Source organism: Mustela nigripes, chromosome 16 (genome assembly GCF_022355385.1).
Source record: "Mustela nigripes isolate SB6536 chromosome 16, MUSNIG.SB6536, whole genome shotgun sequence".
NCBI lineage: Eukaryota > Metazoa > Chordata > Mammalia > Carnivora > Mustelidae > Mustela > Mustela nigripes.
Window position 1 is genome coordinate 29,297,821 of NC_081572.1, and position 15,599 is coordinate 29,313,419.

The following is a 15,599-nucleotide window of genomic DNA, read 5'->3' on the forward strand; positions in this document are numbered from 1 at the left end:
TTTTTTTCATGTTTTGTGGAAATAGATACAAGGACATGTTGTTTTGAGCCCATCTCTGTAAAAAAAATTCTGGAGGGATTTAGCCAGTCATTATAACCTAGAACTTGAAAATTGAGGTAGGAATCACCTATATTGTTTTTGTCAGGAATTCTGTAAAAATGGGATTACCTTGAAGTTCTGTAAGCATCCTGTGTATGAATAAAAATTACTTGAAAGGTCAGTCTCAAGCCCGCAGATCAGTTGTTATGGCAAACAGAATTTTATAAAACATGTTCATACAGTCAGTTTCTTTCATTTTCAACATTCAGTAGACACAAATAAAAGGAATACATTTGGAGGATACACCTTGGGTTTGTTATTATTCACAGTTTGTTTCCAATTTAAAGTTTCTTACTAAGAGCTACAAACTTACTAATAAGATTTATGTATTTCATACTGCAAGTTTATGGTCATTTTGATACATAATGAAAGATAGACAAAAGAAAGTTTCCTGTTTATACATTTTCAAAGCAAGTTTTTCCCTCATCTTATAATAGCTGCCACTAGCAATGTATTTCTACTTCTAGCAATAAAGGCTTGCAGAAACAGGAAAACTCTGCCCTTAGCTATAAAAACAGAAGTTTAATAAATGAAGTTGATGGGGCACATGGGTGGCTCAATGGGTTAAAGCCTCTGCCTTCGGCTCAGGTCATGATTCCAGGGTCCTGTTACTGAGCCCCGCATCAGACTCTCTGCTCGGCAGGGAGCCTGCTTCCTTCCTCTCTCTCTGCCTGCCTCTCTGCCTACTTGTGATCTCTGTCTGCCAAATAAATAAATAAAATCTTTTTTTAAATAAATAAATAAAGTTGAATCATTGTATTCTTATTATATTTTAGGGTTTCACATGGCATTTTTTTTTTTTACTTTAGAAAAATGTCTATGGTAGTATTCTTTTAAAAATATTTTATTATTGAAATATAGTTGACATACAATATATATTAGTTTCAGGTGTACAGCATAATAATTTGATTATTCCATATGTTATGCGATAATAGTACATTTTTAAATTCATTTTATTGTAATGCCTTATTCTAATGAAAAATCTGACATTTTATTGCTATCCATGCTGCTAATGATGTAAGATAATTATGTGAATTTCATGATAATTATTTTCAATAAGAATTTAAAATACTTAGCAAGCAGATTCCCCTTGTGTGTTTAGGTATATCCCCCATCCCAAGCGTCAAGTCTCATGACCTTAAATAATATTTCAGAAGTTTTGGCATTAAATATGAAGGTTAAAAATGACTACTTAAAAGCCAAAGCCTGGGCGCCTGGGTGGCTCAGTGGGTTAAAGCCTCTGCCTTCGGCTCAGGTCATGTGATTCCAGGGTCCTGTTACTGAGCCCTGCATCTCTGCTCAGCAGGGAGCCTGCTTCCTTCCTCTCTCTCTGCCTGCCTCTCTGCCTCCTTGTGATCTCTGTCAAATAAATAAATAAATCTTTAAAAGCTAGAGCCTACCCTTGCCTTAAACTGGTTCAAGAAAAAAGGGTAACCTTAAAAAACATTAAGCAAATTTTCACCACATCTTGGAAACTTAAACTCTAGAAAAATGTGATTCAGTCTTTTTTTTTTTTTTAAAGATTTTATTTATTTCTTTTAGAGAGAGCACGAACAGGGGGAGCGACAGGGCTCAGGTAGAAACAGGCTACCCGCTGAGCAGGGAGCCCCATGTGGGTCTCGATCCCAGGACCCCGAGATCATGACCTGAGCCAAAGGCAGATTAACCTAACCAACTGAACCCCCAGGCGTCCCATGGCTCAGTCTTTTTAATATACTCTATCTTCTGTTTAATGCTTCATTTGAATTTTTACAAAACTAAAGACTACATCATGTTAGCGTAACATAAGAACTCACAAAATAAGCCCAACAAATGATTTATTCCTCCTTATTATGAGGTCAATCTAATTCTTTAAATATGTCTTTCTTACATAATAAAGAACTGAAAACAAATGTTTTGTGATTACTTCATTTTATAACACTATTCCCAGAAGTACAAATATTTTTATACATAAGAATTCAGATTAAGTCAAAATGGATGTTATTTATTGAATGATAAGTTCAACTTTATGTTACTGCCCTCACAGTGAAAGAAGAGCCATGTTAGCTTCTCAGACTTCTCTTACACCACTGGGAAGGAATGGACGTAACATCCCAGCAATGCTAGCTCTTGAATCTAAGGAACTCGTTAAATCTGTTCGGGCCATACTTGACATGGATTGTAAGTTTTCTGCAATTTTTCACTTTCTTTTCTTTTTTTTTTTTTTAGTAATTTATTTAACAGAACAAAAAGAAATTTTAAGCTTGACAGTTTAATTTTGTTAAATGTGTTGGTTTGCCTACAGTAAAATTAATAGCTAATTGATAAAAAAACAATCTTAATACACTAATTGTAGGGGGAGAATATTTATTTAAAGTGCCTAAAATGGCTTCCAAGAGAAGATAGCTGATTACCTCTACTTCCATCCAAAGTCTTTTTGAAGTGGGAGAATGAACAGAAAAATAAATCCACGGCAGCACTGGAAACCTGAAAGATTAGAACCCACATTGAGGAATTTTTGAATAATATGCAACAGATAGGATAAAATTGAAGGTACAGCCCAGCTGAGCAAAAGACCCCAAAACACAATAAAGATGAACAACAAAACTGCTGAAACAGTGAGTTAAGTAGAACCATGAAAAAACTTCCAGATCACAGGCAGGGAAAACTAGGAGCAGACCCTTGGGCAGTCGGCAGGGTAATTAATTAAAGGGCTGTGGAATAGCTGAACCAGTTCCCTCCTCATCAGAGCTGCTGGCTCAGGCATTTACTCCTAAGCCAGGGCCAAGAGAATACCTTTCTTAAAAGAACTGCATGATCTGTCACTGGACACCCCCAGAGTCAGCACTGGGCCAGAAAGAGAAGCAGGGCAACTGGCTAAGTAACTTCCCACAACCCAGCACACAGGGGGATCCCTGGGGGGAGCTTACATGATTGGACGGTGCCATCCTTCCCTCCTCCTGCCTCCCAGCGCTTCTGGCTCTTCGTGGATTTGGTCTCCGTTTTTATCTGTTGGTTCTTAGGTCTGTTCCCTTGATGTCAGTCTGTCTGCTGGTTGGCCTCTCCCATTCCACGATCCCTGTTTGCCACTCTTAATCTTCCCTATGCTGGGGAACATATAAAAATATAAGTGTGGAGAGGCACAGATGAAATTCTTTGTTAACAAAGTATCCAAGTTTTGAGTAAAGTCCTAGGTAGCAAATGGTTTGGCTTCCTTTTTAAAGACCCTTTGGGGGTAATTTTTAAATTCAAAACTATGTCACATAAAGAGGTTTGAAAGACATGCCTCTAATAGTAAAAATAGACATTTTTAAGTGAGGGTGGGAACAGTGGAGGGAAACACCTGCACACACACAGACACAGCCCAGCGGACACTGCGATCATCAGTTTTAATTACCTCGCTAACATTAACCTTTACATTTGTCAAACATGATTATTCAAAGAAAATATTTGAAATTCAGCAGAACTTCTTTGGAAGAAAAGTGAAAAATTCCATCTGCACTTTTTATCTGTCATAAGATTGTACCAAGTCTGCTGTTTAAACTAGCCAATAGTTTCTGCATTGAAATGTAGAAATATAATTGCTAATATTGGCATATATTCCCAGTCCTTTTATAATTTTTATGACTTGTCTTTTTATGTTTGATAATTCAGATAAACTCAGCTCGTTTTTCTTTTTCTTTATGCAGTAGGTTTTTTCTGTATGTAATGAAAAGCAGAAAATCACTACCATGAGGTAGATAATTCAACTGCAGTCTCTAATCTCATTTCCTTTGGTGTGACTGTCTGCTTATCTCAAGTAACAATTTGGAATTTTCTCTTGAGTAATTACCTCTACTTTCTTCTTAGCATAAGTACACTCTGGGATGTTATACGATGGGATTTCCTCAGAAATGAGAATCAGATTTCTTGGGTATTCTAGCTTAAAACCAGTCCCCGGGGAATATGTAGGAGATAATTCTGAACCTTTTTTTGGATGATGGCCTCCACTGAAATCTCACAGAAGCCCTGTTCCCAGACATGTGCAATCACACACATTTGCATCCTTCTTCGGCGTGTGCATAAGCCCCGACTTAAGATGTAGGATCTTAATGTAGAGAACACTAATGCTTCCTATAGCCTTGCAAACCTGGCCCTTCAGCTCTCTTCAGGGTGCCTTTAGCAATGGAGAAGGATGGGGCTCCTGGAGGCAGCCCAGAGGACCAATCTGAACCCACGTAAACAGTGCTCTGCAGAAGCCCTGCAGATCCCCAGAGGTGCCCCAGGGATCATCCCAGTTAGCCAGCCAACTCCAATGGGCAAATGACTTCATCTCTGGTTCTCTCTGACCATGTGAAAGGTGGAGCTCACAATATCTGAAGTGACAGGATTGGGGCATCAAGTGAGATACTTGGGAAGTGGCTAAACAAGCACCCGGTAGTAGAAGATATTCCACAAGTGACATCATTGCTGCTGGTGCTGCTAATGCTGGCACCACATTCTTACTATTATTTAAAGCGGCTCATTTAAATGAGCTTTCTCCTCTGTGCAGAGTATTAAGTAATTATTGTCTACATCTTTTTTTTTAATTTTTTATTTATTTGTTTGGCAGACAGAGATCACAAGTAGGCAGAGAGGCAGGCAGAGAGAGAGGAAGGAAGCAGGCTCCCTGCTGAGCAGAGAGCCCGATGCAGGCCTCGATCCCAGGACCCCGGGATCATGACCTGAGCCGAAGGCAGAGGCTTTAACCCACTGAGCCACCCAGGCATCCAGTAATTATTGTCTAAATCTTCTCTTAGTTTGGAGCCATTTGAAAATAGAGTAGATGAGAGCTTTTCTTAGTATATAACATTTAATGTTACTTTCAACTTTGAGTTAGAATGTAACCATCACAGGAAACCGTGGTTAAGTGTCTGAATCAGCAGCTTATCTTTCAGTTGTTTATTGCTAACTATAACAAAACTTAGGTGTGTTCCATTATACTGCCTCCACTGAAATGTTATATAGACAAATAGGCATTTTTCATTTGGTATTGGAACCCTCCATCAATATTTACATAGTCAGTATTGTAATGTGTTAGTGTAATCTTTATTTGAAAGAGCTACTTGTTTTGAACTGCAGTCTTCGGCTGACATCTAGATTGACAAAATAATCCTGTAACAAAAGCAGGAAGAAGCAGTTCTTTTTTCTTTTTTTTTTTTTTTTTTTTTTAAGATTTTATTTATTTATTTGACAGAGAGGGAACAAGCAGGGGGAGTAGCAGAGGGAGAAGTAGAAGCCTGCAGAGCAGGGAGCCCAGTGTGGGGCTCTATTCCAGGACCCTGGGATCCTGACCTGAGCTGAAAGCAGACGCTTAGCAATGGAGCCACACAGGTGCCCCTGCAGGTCTGTTTTTAAAATGCATAATAAAATAATACCTGGCCAGATATTCCATAGGAGATCTTTAATAAGAACTTATTGACTTCCTGATAAATTGGCAGCCAATCCCAGGCATCTAAGTTCCTTCAAAATTCCCAAAGAAATGATAAATATAGTATAAAAATCTTCAAAAGCAATAGTCATACAGGCAAATCCCAAAAAGTTTTCGATAAGGCAGGTAGGACCACATACAGTGAAAACACGAACCACAAACTTGTTAGACCCCTGCTGAACAATAGTGGTGATTGTGGGAGTAACTGGAGGTCACTGCGGCAGGTCAGTCCTTAATGCATTCTGATTTGAAGGGGTAATGAATAAAGCCAACGACTGGCGAGGCGGTAACTGGGCTGTTTTTCTTCTTTTATCTTGGTGAGTCAGTGGCATTTTTGAAATCCTCACGATTCACAGATTCTGTGTCAAGCAGAAGGCCAACTGGGCCTTAGTCCGTTGGCAGTGTAGACATACTTGACATCTGACATGCACTGGGGCACATAGGAAAGGGAGCCCGAGACAGTGGCTTCTGTACCAGATGCCACAGGGCTCTTGACAGCCACCTCTGGTCCTGGCTCACCTCTCACTCCCCTCAGATTGCTGCATCATCCTTCTACTCACAACAGGAGGGCACGCTGGCCAGCTCCCTGCCAGAGCTGCGAGAGGGTAACACCAACAACAACTTGGTTGAATGTCAGTGCAGCCACAGGGTCCACACATCCTTTCAAAGGTCAAAAACCAATTCTGAGTAGAGAATCCTCTAAATTCAAGCTTTTATAAAGAGAAATACATCACACACACACATATACACATGCATGTGTGTGGGTTTTTTTATGTTTATGCATTTATTTTGTGTGTGTGTATATATATATGTATACACTTTTCATTCAAGATCTTTTAAACAAATATATATATATATATATATATCCATAAGCATACCAGTATATGATCCTGAAAAAGTCCACAGTATTAAAGCAAGAAAATAGAGCTGTCAGGATTCAGAAGACACTACCATCTACCAAGATGGCAGAGTGATCTCATGCCAAAACCTCCCCATTCTGCTCCTACACTTAGAAATGACATTTAAAATTATGTTTGTGTATTTAAAAGATGAAAACCAAGAAATGTGCGTCTCTCTGCACCAAGAACAGAGGGTAAAACTGTAATGATAAGTGAGCCCTTAAGCTTCAGAGATTCACGGGATTGAGATGAGCAGCTGGAGCCAAGGTTTCTACACCCACGAGGACCCAAGTGATGCCTGAGCAAAGGAAGCAGGGAGCAGGAATCTTCCTGTGGAGAATGCACTTTCTTAGGTTATATATTAGGCATTAAAAAAAAAAATCCATCCAATTTAGGAGCCATCTGGACCTGCCACTAATTAAAGTTGAAAGTAAATATTCTCATCCACTACAGGTGGGAATATAACTTGGCACAACATCCCTGGGAATCAGTTTTGCAGTATGTATCAAGAGCTTTTAAAATATCTATTTGAAAAGTGTTTTTGAAAGTTGAAATAATATTTTAGTGGTCATGTATTTTAACCCAATAATCCCACCTATTGGTATTTTGCAAAGAAAATAATGAGTGATGTGCATAAAAATACATAGATAATTATTTGCATCACAGCCATTTCTTTTAATGGCAGAAATAAAGATGTTCAACTGTTATAAATTGGTTGAATAATCCTGTAATTTTCACTCAGCCAGTTGAAAACAAAGGTGAAGTTTACCCCTACCAAACAATGACCAGGTGATTATATAGATTTGTCTGTGGAACCTTCCCCCATCAATTCAGGTGTTCCTGTCTGAAACTGACAGTATTTTAGCTTTTAAAATAAGAATGTCAGTAATAGCTGCTTTTTGTCTTTAAATTCTGATGCTAATTGGAAGTTATTTAGGCAGATGGGAAAACGTTTTATGAGAAAAAGGGGAAATGTTGTACTGCACATTTGAAGGACTTTATAATAGTTTTTTTTTTCTTCCTTTTAGAAGTCAGACTTGATACAGCATTTCTCATTGTACTTAGTCTAGGTCTCAAACTATCATCACTGCTTCTCTTATTTCCCCCCGCACATATTTTTATTAACTAACATGAGTTTATCAAAGGAAAAGCTATAGATTTTTTTGTGAAAGTCAGCTATCCTGTTTAGAATGGGCATTATAGTATTTCCTTCTTCATAAAGTTATCATTGCTCTCTCTCTATATATATATCGTTTTTCTCCTAGAATTGGGACAGATTGTTCCAAGCATAAGGGGGTAGTTTATGTGACTCTAATGTCATTTCACCTGTTTTTGTAGTGAGTTGAACCTGTTCTCTAGTGGTTTGATCATTCAGAGCTAGATAATACCTGTTGTAAATACTGGTGTTGTCACACCATTCAAGGAAAACCATGAACTCACATATTCTCTTGTATTGTTGCAATTTGAAAGTAGGTCACTGCTGTGATGTTCCATTAAGAAAATATATTGAATGTAATCTCGGGTGATCTCTGGAAAGGAAACTGTGCTTGGGTTATTTAATTTTGCTTTACATGAGCAAATTATTGTTCGCTTCAAAAAAAAATAAGTAATTTCTTTCCTGGTACAATTTTATTGCCAGGGTGTTAAAAAAAAAAAAAGTGAGAGAGAAATACCTCATGTAAGAAAAGGTAGCCGTTTAGATTTATTACTTCATTCCTTCATGAACTATATTGAGTCTCTGCAATCAGCCTGACCCTGACCTAGGCAGTGGGGTACTAGCTTACAAAGTCCTTGCTGTTAAGCTGCTTAGGTCCATTGTAAGGGTGGAATTGGACAAACAAGTTAGCAAGTCAGTAAATAATTCCAAACAGCCATGACTATTGAGCATACAATAAAACCAGATGATGTAGGAGTGGGAATCCTAAGCCTCTTTGAAGAGGTGACTTTTGAGCCAAAATTCAGCCAAGAGAAAATCTATGGGAAGAGATTTTTTTTTTTTTTTCGCCAAATCCTAAAGCCTTGAGGTAGGAGCAATCTTGACATATCGGAGGGACAGAAGAAAGCCTGGGTTTCTGATACGTAGGAGGGAACAGACAAGTAAGCATGAGATAAGGGTGGAAATGTAGAGCGGAGCAAGACCACACAGGGATTTGAACACTTTTAAGGAGTTTGGATTTTCTTGTTCTTTTTATTCTTTTTTTTTCTTTCTTTCTTTTTTTTTTTTTTACTTAAAATATAATGTATTATTTGCTTCAGGGGTGGATTTTCTTTTGAGTGTCATAAAAGCCCATGATGGCTTTAAGCAGGAGAAAAAAACCTGATCTGATCTACATTTTAAAAGATGATCCAGGCATTTGTTTGAAACTGGGCTATAGGAGTAGCAAGAGTAAAGAACGCAGGAAGACTGGTTGGTGGTTACAGCGAGTTTGAGTAGCAAGGAACAAATATTCATTTTTAAGAACAGATTCAGTAGTTCATCACTGTATATCACATTTTGGAACACCTGGAATTCAGTATTCATATTTAAACTCGATATTCATGTGCAGAGTGGGTCAGAAGTCCAGATGCACAAAGCAGTTCTCTTATCATCTTGGATCTCTAACTATCGCATGTTTTCCTGTTGCTCCTTCTGCACATTAATTAATTCTGGGCTATTTGCCTTTTTCATTAAACAAATTCCTGAGAGTTGAAATGCTAAAGTTATGTAGCAATATCAAATCTGTAACTCTCTATTTTCTGTTGGTCCATAAGAAGCAGATATAATATAGCTTGCCAGTCATAAAAATCAGAAAGCCACCATATTTCCAGTATTTAGCGTAGACACAAAATACCTAGTGTGAATCAATCCCAGAGCTACCACATGGTCTTCCTAGAAGACCATTTCCAGGGAAATATTTCAGATACATACTTTAATCACGTATACTGCCAGCAGCTGGAAGCTATGAAGACATGTCCAGATGAACAAGACTCAGTTCCTCCCACCAGGCAGGAATAGAGTTGTCAAGGATTGCAGGATATGCAGTATCTAGGATTTATTCAGGGAAAAGCCTATATACCTTGCACTAACATGGGAACATAGAATGATTTCCAACACAAAGGTTTAAAAAAAAAAAAAAAAAAGGACTGCTACAAAACTTCCAGAAGGCAATGATGTTTGAATATAGTACACTGTCTCTCTTCCAGAAAAATGGAACTCCGGTTCCTTCACAATTAGAACTGACTGCAGTGATAGTCTACCGTGGGGCTCATGTTTCAGTCCTATAACCCAACAAGCAAAATGCGAATGATGCCAGAAAGAAATTTTTCCCTCAAGGCCTGAAAATGTCCTCATCCAAACGGAATACATTGTTTCAGGTTAATGAAAAGGTATTCTCCAGAGTTCATATGAGGACAGAGTATTAACAGCTCATCTCAAGGGAGACAGTGGCAGTAGCTGTCGTGTGCAGGAACGGCTTTAATAATGATTTAATATGATATACCAGTGTAGATCAGAAGTTCCTGCCATGAACAGTAGACTATTAATATTACTACTACAAATAAATATATTTAAAGATAATAATGCCATAGGTAGTTTGAAAGTACGATTTTTCATCCATATGTCCTCAGGGCAACCCTGTGAGATAGGCATTATTGTTTTTTAATTTAAAAGATATGAAAAGATCAAGGCTCAGAGAACTTAAATGGTTTACCTTACCCGTTTCTGATGCGTACCAACTACTTCATGTTTTCCTTGGCTTTGTTCCCCTAAGCACACTTCAGATGCTGAGTAAACGTTTATTTTTAGGAGGGGAAAAGAAAAGGTTTGCCTCAGTCACACGCTTGGAAAGGGTAATGCCAGACCCCTGACTCAGGTCTTCTAATATTAAGTCCTGTGAGTCTCACAGGGTCCAGTTAGGTCATTATGTCACAACTGAATTGGCGTTTTTGTTGTTGTTTTGTTTTGTTTTGTTTTTTAGCATATAAAATGGCACAGTGTGGTATTCTCAGTGTCTTAGATTTGATAAGTTACGATGACCTCTTGGAGTCTTGGCTTTCGGTCTGGAAGGTGGGGATACAGTCTTCCTAATGAGGTTGTTTCAAGGATTGAGTGAACTAGTATAAAAGTGCTTTGTAAATATAAAGCACTGTATAAATATAAGATGGTTTCATTAGAGTTCATTTTTTATTTTAATTAGAATCATTGACCAAAATTTATCTCAGCTTAACTAATTTTCATGATTTACAAATATTATGAATAAAACAACAAGGCTTAAAGAGCCTTAATAGCTTCTAAACAGGTATAGATTCCAACCTAACTCATTGATAGCAATGTTTTTCTCAGGAGGTCAGATTGGGAAACTGTCTGTGGGTTTGTTTGTTGGTTTATTAGAAATCTTTATATTGTTTAATTTTTCTCTTTTTTTGGAGTGAGCATTTGTTAATTCTGAAATTCAAAGCATCCTTTTTAAAATTAAAAGAGGGGTCCCTGGGTTGCCCAGTGGGTTAAGTGTCTGCCTTCAGCTCAGGTCATGATCTCAGGGTCCTGAAATTGAGCCTGTGTCAGGCTCTCTGCTCAGCAGGGAATCTGCTTCCCCCTCTCTCTCTGCCTGCCTCTCCATCCACTTGTGATCTCTCTTTCTGTCAAATAAATAAATAAAATCTTTAAAAAATAAAAAAAAATTAAGTAAAAGAATTTTTAAGCATCATAGAAAACTTACAGTAAAAAAGCTCTTTGAAACCATTTACAAAATAATGCAACAGAAGAAATAATAAATGTGCGTTGATAAAGATCTTGAAACTAAAGATACAGAGTCAAGAACTCAATATTTAATAGTGTTTTTCAAAAGTATGTGACTTTATGAACTATTCTACCAACATTACCAACTAGACTAAAAAAACGATTAGTTCTTGGGACTATACAGTGCTATTTGTGTTTCTCGTTTCTTTTATAGTAACCACCAAATGCTAATGAAAGTTAAAGTTCAAGTAGGCTAGAGAGAGAGCATTGAGATTGAGAAAATCTGCATCTAGGACAAGATTTTTTTAAACCTTAGGTAAATTCCTCAACCTCACTTTTGCTCCATTTACGAAATGGGAAGAAGGAGCATTACTGCTCGTTATATCACAGGATAAAATGAAGTATCATTTGTGAAATTGACTTTAGTTTTTACATTAAAAAAAAAATAGCTATTTGCACCCTGAATGATATCTGTATCAAAAAGATAGTTTCATTGTTACTTGTAGAAAGGCAGAATAGTATTAAAAAGACCATATGCTACAGGGTTCAAATATCAGCCCTTCCACCTAATAGATTTATGCTTTGGGGGTTCTGTTATCTCCCTGAGTCTCATTTTCTTTGTCTATGAAACTGGAGATATCACTAACTCATAGGGTTGTTTAGAGCATTAAAACTAATATATCTGAATAGGTTAGCTGATTAAAGATGATATTTATAAAGTGGCTTCCATCTGGTAGGTGCTCGATACATATATCATCATTATCTTCCTCATTATCCCTTCATCATTCATGGTCAATGTGTAAAAAGGGTATTTTACTTTGTCCCTGCAACCCTGTCTGATACAAACTAATAAACTTTTCTCTCCCTACGCCACCTTCGCCACCTTTATCTTTTTTTCTTTTCCTTCTTCCTTCCTTTTTTTTTTTTTTTTTTCGACAGCTGGAAACCTTAGAAGGTGGTGAAAGATGTCTACTCATGTCAATTTATGTAATCTATCATTATTAAATTACTCCACTGAGAACATGTGAGAAACCAAGTGCTAAAATGCCTCTAAAAACAGTTGCCAAGTAACATTTCATTCTTTAAAGGAGCAGTAGAGAAGGGCTCTCCAGATGTCCTAGTCTTTTAATGGAGAGGGAAGCCTTGCTGAACTTGTATAGAAGACAGCAGTACTAATACTACCTGAGAATGGGTACAGCTAGCACCAGTTCACTGCAAACCCTTAAACTAGACTTGCACAGGCATCTCACCCATACAAGGAAGGAGTAAGTCTTATAGATACCTGCTAGGAGAATGTTCCAGATTATAAGTACAAAGGCCCTGAGGCAGGAGAATGCCTGATACTTGAGAAAACAGGACAGTATGGATGGAGAGGTCCAGTTCATGGTATCATTCAATCCTCAGCCTGTTTACTTTCATAACCATCTATTTCTTTTTTAGAGTTTTATTTATTTATTTAATCTCTACACCCACCATGGGGCTGGGACTCTCTGAGTTCAGGGGTCGCATGTTCTTACTAAGTCAGCCAAGAGCCCCAATAGTCTATTTAATGTTTGCCTCCTCTCTACCTCCAGATCTCTGTTTCACTCCCATAATTTATTCTCTTCGTAAGACTTCACAGTATTATTTGTTTGCTTACTTACTTACTGTCTGTCTCCTCTATTAAAATATGAGCTCCTTAAGGATAGGGATCTTGAATATCATCTTCATTACAATTTAGGTAATGTTTAGAACAGTATATGGCACATAGTAGGTGTTCATGAGATATTTCTATTTTATAACTAATTAATATTTAATAATACTTAATACTTATTAATACTTAATATATATGAATGTTTAGCATATATGTTTTGATGTCACTTAGGAGTGAGTTTAAAATAATGAGGCCATTTTTATTCACCAGAGGGCCACATATCTGTAGTGTTAGTGAATACATAAGGAAACCCCAACACACTTATATACCATTGACAGATTTCACTCAGTTCTGCTCTTGTAGAGAACAGTCTGTCTCTGTCTCTGAGAGTCAAAAATGTACATTTTCTTTGAACCTCAGTTTCATTTCTAGGAATTTATTAAATAGAGTAAATGCCCATGCATATGAATGAATCTAATACATAGCACTATCTACTTATACATAGAAGTAGACGCTGGCCAATTCTTCCCACAAATATTTGTTGAACACCTATGTGTGAGACACTAAGATCAGACTCTGCCAGTGTTGAGGATGCCCCTGTAGTAGAAAGTAAACAGCTAAAGCTCAGTCATGAGGTAGGAAAGACCTGTGGAAGAACAGAATTAACTCTTCTCTCTCATACATACAGACCCTAGGTGGGTGCTACTCACCATCAGCTGGGGATTTGTGACCAAAAAGTATTTCCATGAATGGCCACACCTTTTTTTCAGATCTGGTAGAAGGGGCGCAAGACTACAGGCATTTTCCTGTCAGAAATCCATGAATGTGAAGGGGGTGATGTTCCAGAAAGAGCAATAGAGCTGGAAAAAAAGAAAGAAAGAAAGAAAGAGAGAGAGAGAGAGAGAGAAAGAAGCCACCAAAGTAAATCTGTAAAAGTGGACCTCAAACAGCCCAGGCAGAAAAAGAGTGTAGATGATGCTTTCATTAAGGTGGATTGTTAACTGGTGTGTGCCAAGCTATTGTAATAGGGAAGCACTTCAACTGCTGTAACACCTGCTGGGATTGTAGTTCTAAGAGAATCTAAAGAGGATGCAATTGTTTATTAGGTACATATCTGGACATATACCACAGATTCCAGATTCCAGTTTTGTTTTATGTTAAACTTGGGTTAAATGGGTTTGTTCTTAATGTTTAGAGACTGTGGATAGCAATGTGACTTGTGGAGTAATAAATCTTAAAAAAATGAATTCCATCCAGAATTTCCCCTACAGTCTCAGCAAGAAGGAAAGGGCAGAAGTGTACATATAAATCAAGGAAAACTTCCTAGAGTTCTATGCTAAGCTTAGATGTTCAAACAAATGTATAAAAGCTGGACAAACAACCTAGTACTAACAAGAACTCTTAAGAATAGTGGCATGAATGTTAAAGCAAGGATTACGTTCAGCTTTAAAAAATTTTTAAAGATGGGAAGAGCTGTATTTGAAGCAATAATAAAAAGAAAGAAGGTTCAGTATGTTAAATTAATATAGAGGGGACAAGTCTAAGTAATGTGGTAGACCCTCTTTAAGTCAGGGTCCCTATGATCCATCCTTCTCAGTGTTCGTGCTTTTGTGTGATCCTGTCCCATGGAGGATGGGCAGGATCTGATTTACTTCTAACCAGTAGAGCACAGCAAAGACAAGATATACATGCTAACATTGCACAAGATTTTAGTGCCCATTTTGCTAGAGTCTCCCACTCCTTTCTGGCTTCAAAGAAGTGAGTTGCTATGTTGGGAGACCCATATGGCAAGGAACTGAAGGCAGCTTCAGGTGGATAGCCAGGGGAACAGAAGTCTTTATTAGTTCTATAACCACAAGGAATTGAATTCTTTTGACAATAGCATAACCTTCCCCAGTCAAGCCTCAGATGAGACTGCAGTCTTGTGAGACCCTAGGTAGAAGACTTGGCTATGCTTTTCCCAGAATCCTGATCCACAGAAACTGTGAGGTAATAAAATACATGTGTGTTATTCTAAGCTGCCATATATCTGATCATTTGGCAAAGCAATAGAAAAATCAGTATCATGAACTACTGCCATTTGCTTCTGTCTTCTCAGTTGAGGAGACAACCTTTAGAGTGGCATGGCTAGAATTTTCCCTGGAATACAGCATCCCATTCCATTAGAATAGGAGATAGAAATTACATTTAGAGCTTCGAGTCAATCTTCACACCCCTCAAGAGATGACTCTTCTCTGTCTCCTTCACCTCTTTGACTCTTTTCTATTCAACCGAAGGAAATTTGGAAGAAAAAATAGAAAGGATACTTTTTTACAATCTTAATTAAGACACCAGCCTCAGAAACAGCTGCTGTTATGTTAGAAATGCTGTCTTGAGTCTTCCTCAGAGAAGCAGCTCTCCCTTCTCACCATGTGATGTTGTCTTTTTTGGCTTAGTATTCCTGCTACCTATTACAGTGTTTGACACATGGTTGATTCTCCATGACTGTTTGATGAATGAATTCCATGTTAAGTTACCTCACCCATAAACCCAGTAAGAAAGAAAGTCATCATTCCCTACTGTGGTGCTCTTCCCTTTTTAGACTTTTGGGAATGAAAAGGCAAGCATGACATTTATTTATGTACATGGAAGGAAATGAATAAACCCAGAGAATACAGAGATGAGTGAATTGCTTTTTGAATAAACCCAGAGAATACAGAGATGAGTGAATTGCTTTTTGTAAATAAAAGGAACCTTAAAAGCCTAATAGGAATACTGATTATTTCATAATGGTCTTTTTTTTTTTTTTTTGTCTCAATCTACCACGTTGTGTTCAGTTTTATA

At 37.6% G+C, this 15,599-nt stretch overlaps 1 protein-coding gene across 3 annotated transcripts in view; it reads left to right on the forward strand.

The window, feature by feature from the left end:
- STXBP4 (syntaxin binding protein 4) overlaps nucleotides 1-15,599 on the forward strand; it is a 165,427-nt gene that overhangs the window by 94,519 nt on the left and 55,309 nt on the right. For all 3 annotated transcript variants that reach the window (XM_059379727.1, XM_059379724.1, XM_059379725.1), the window contains one exon: nucleotides 2,126-2,259. In XM_059379727.1, the coding sequence (XP_059235710.1) occupies nucleotides 2,126-2,259 (134 nt within the window). The remainder of the gene's footprint in view (nucleotides 1-2,125; nucleotides 2,260-15,599) is intronic.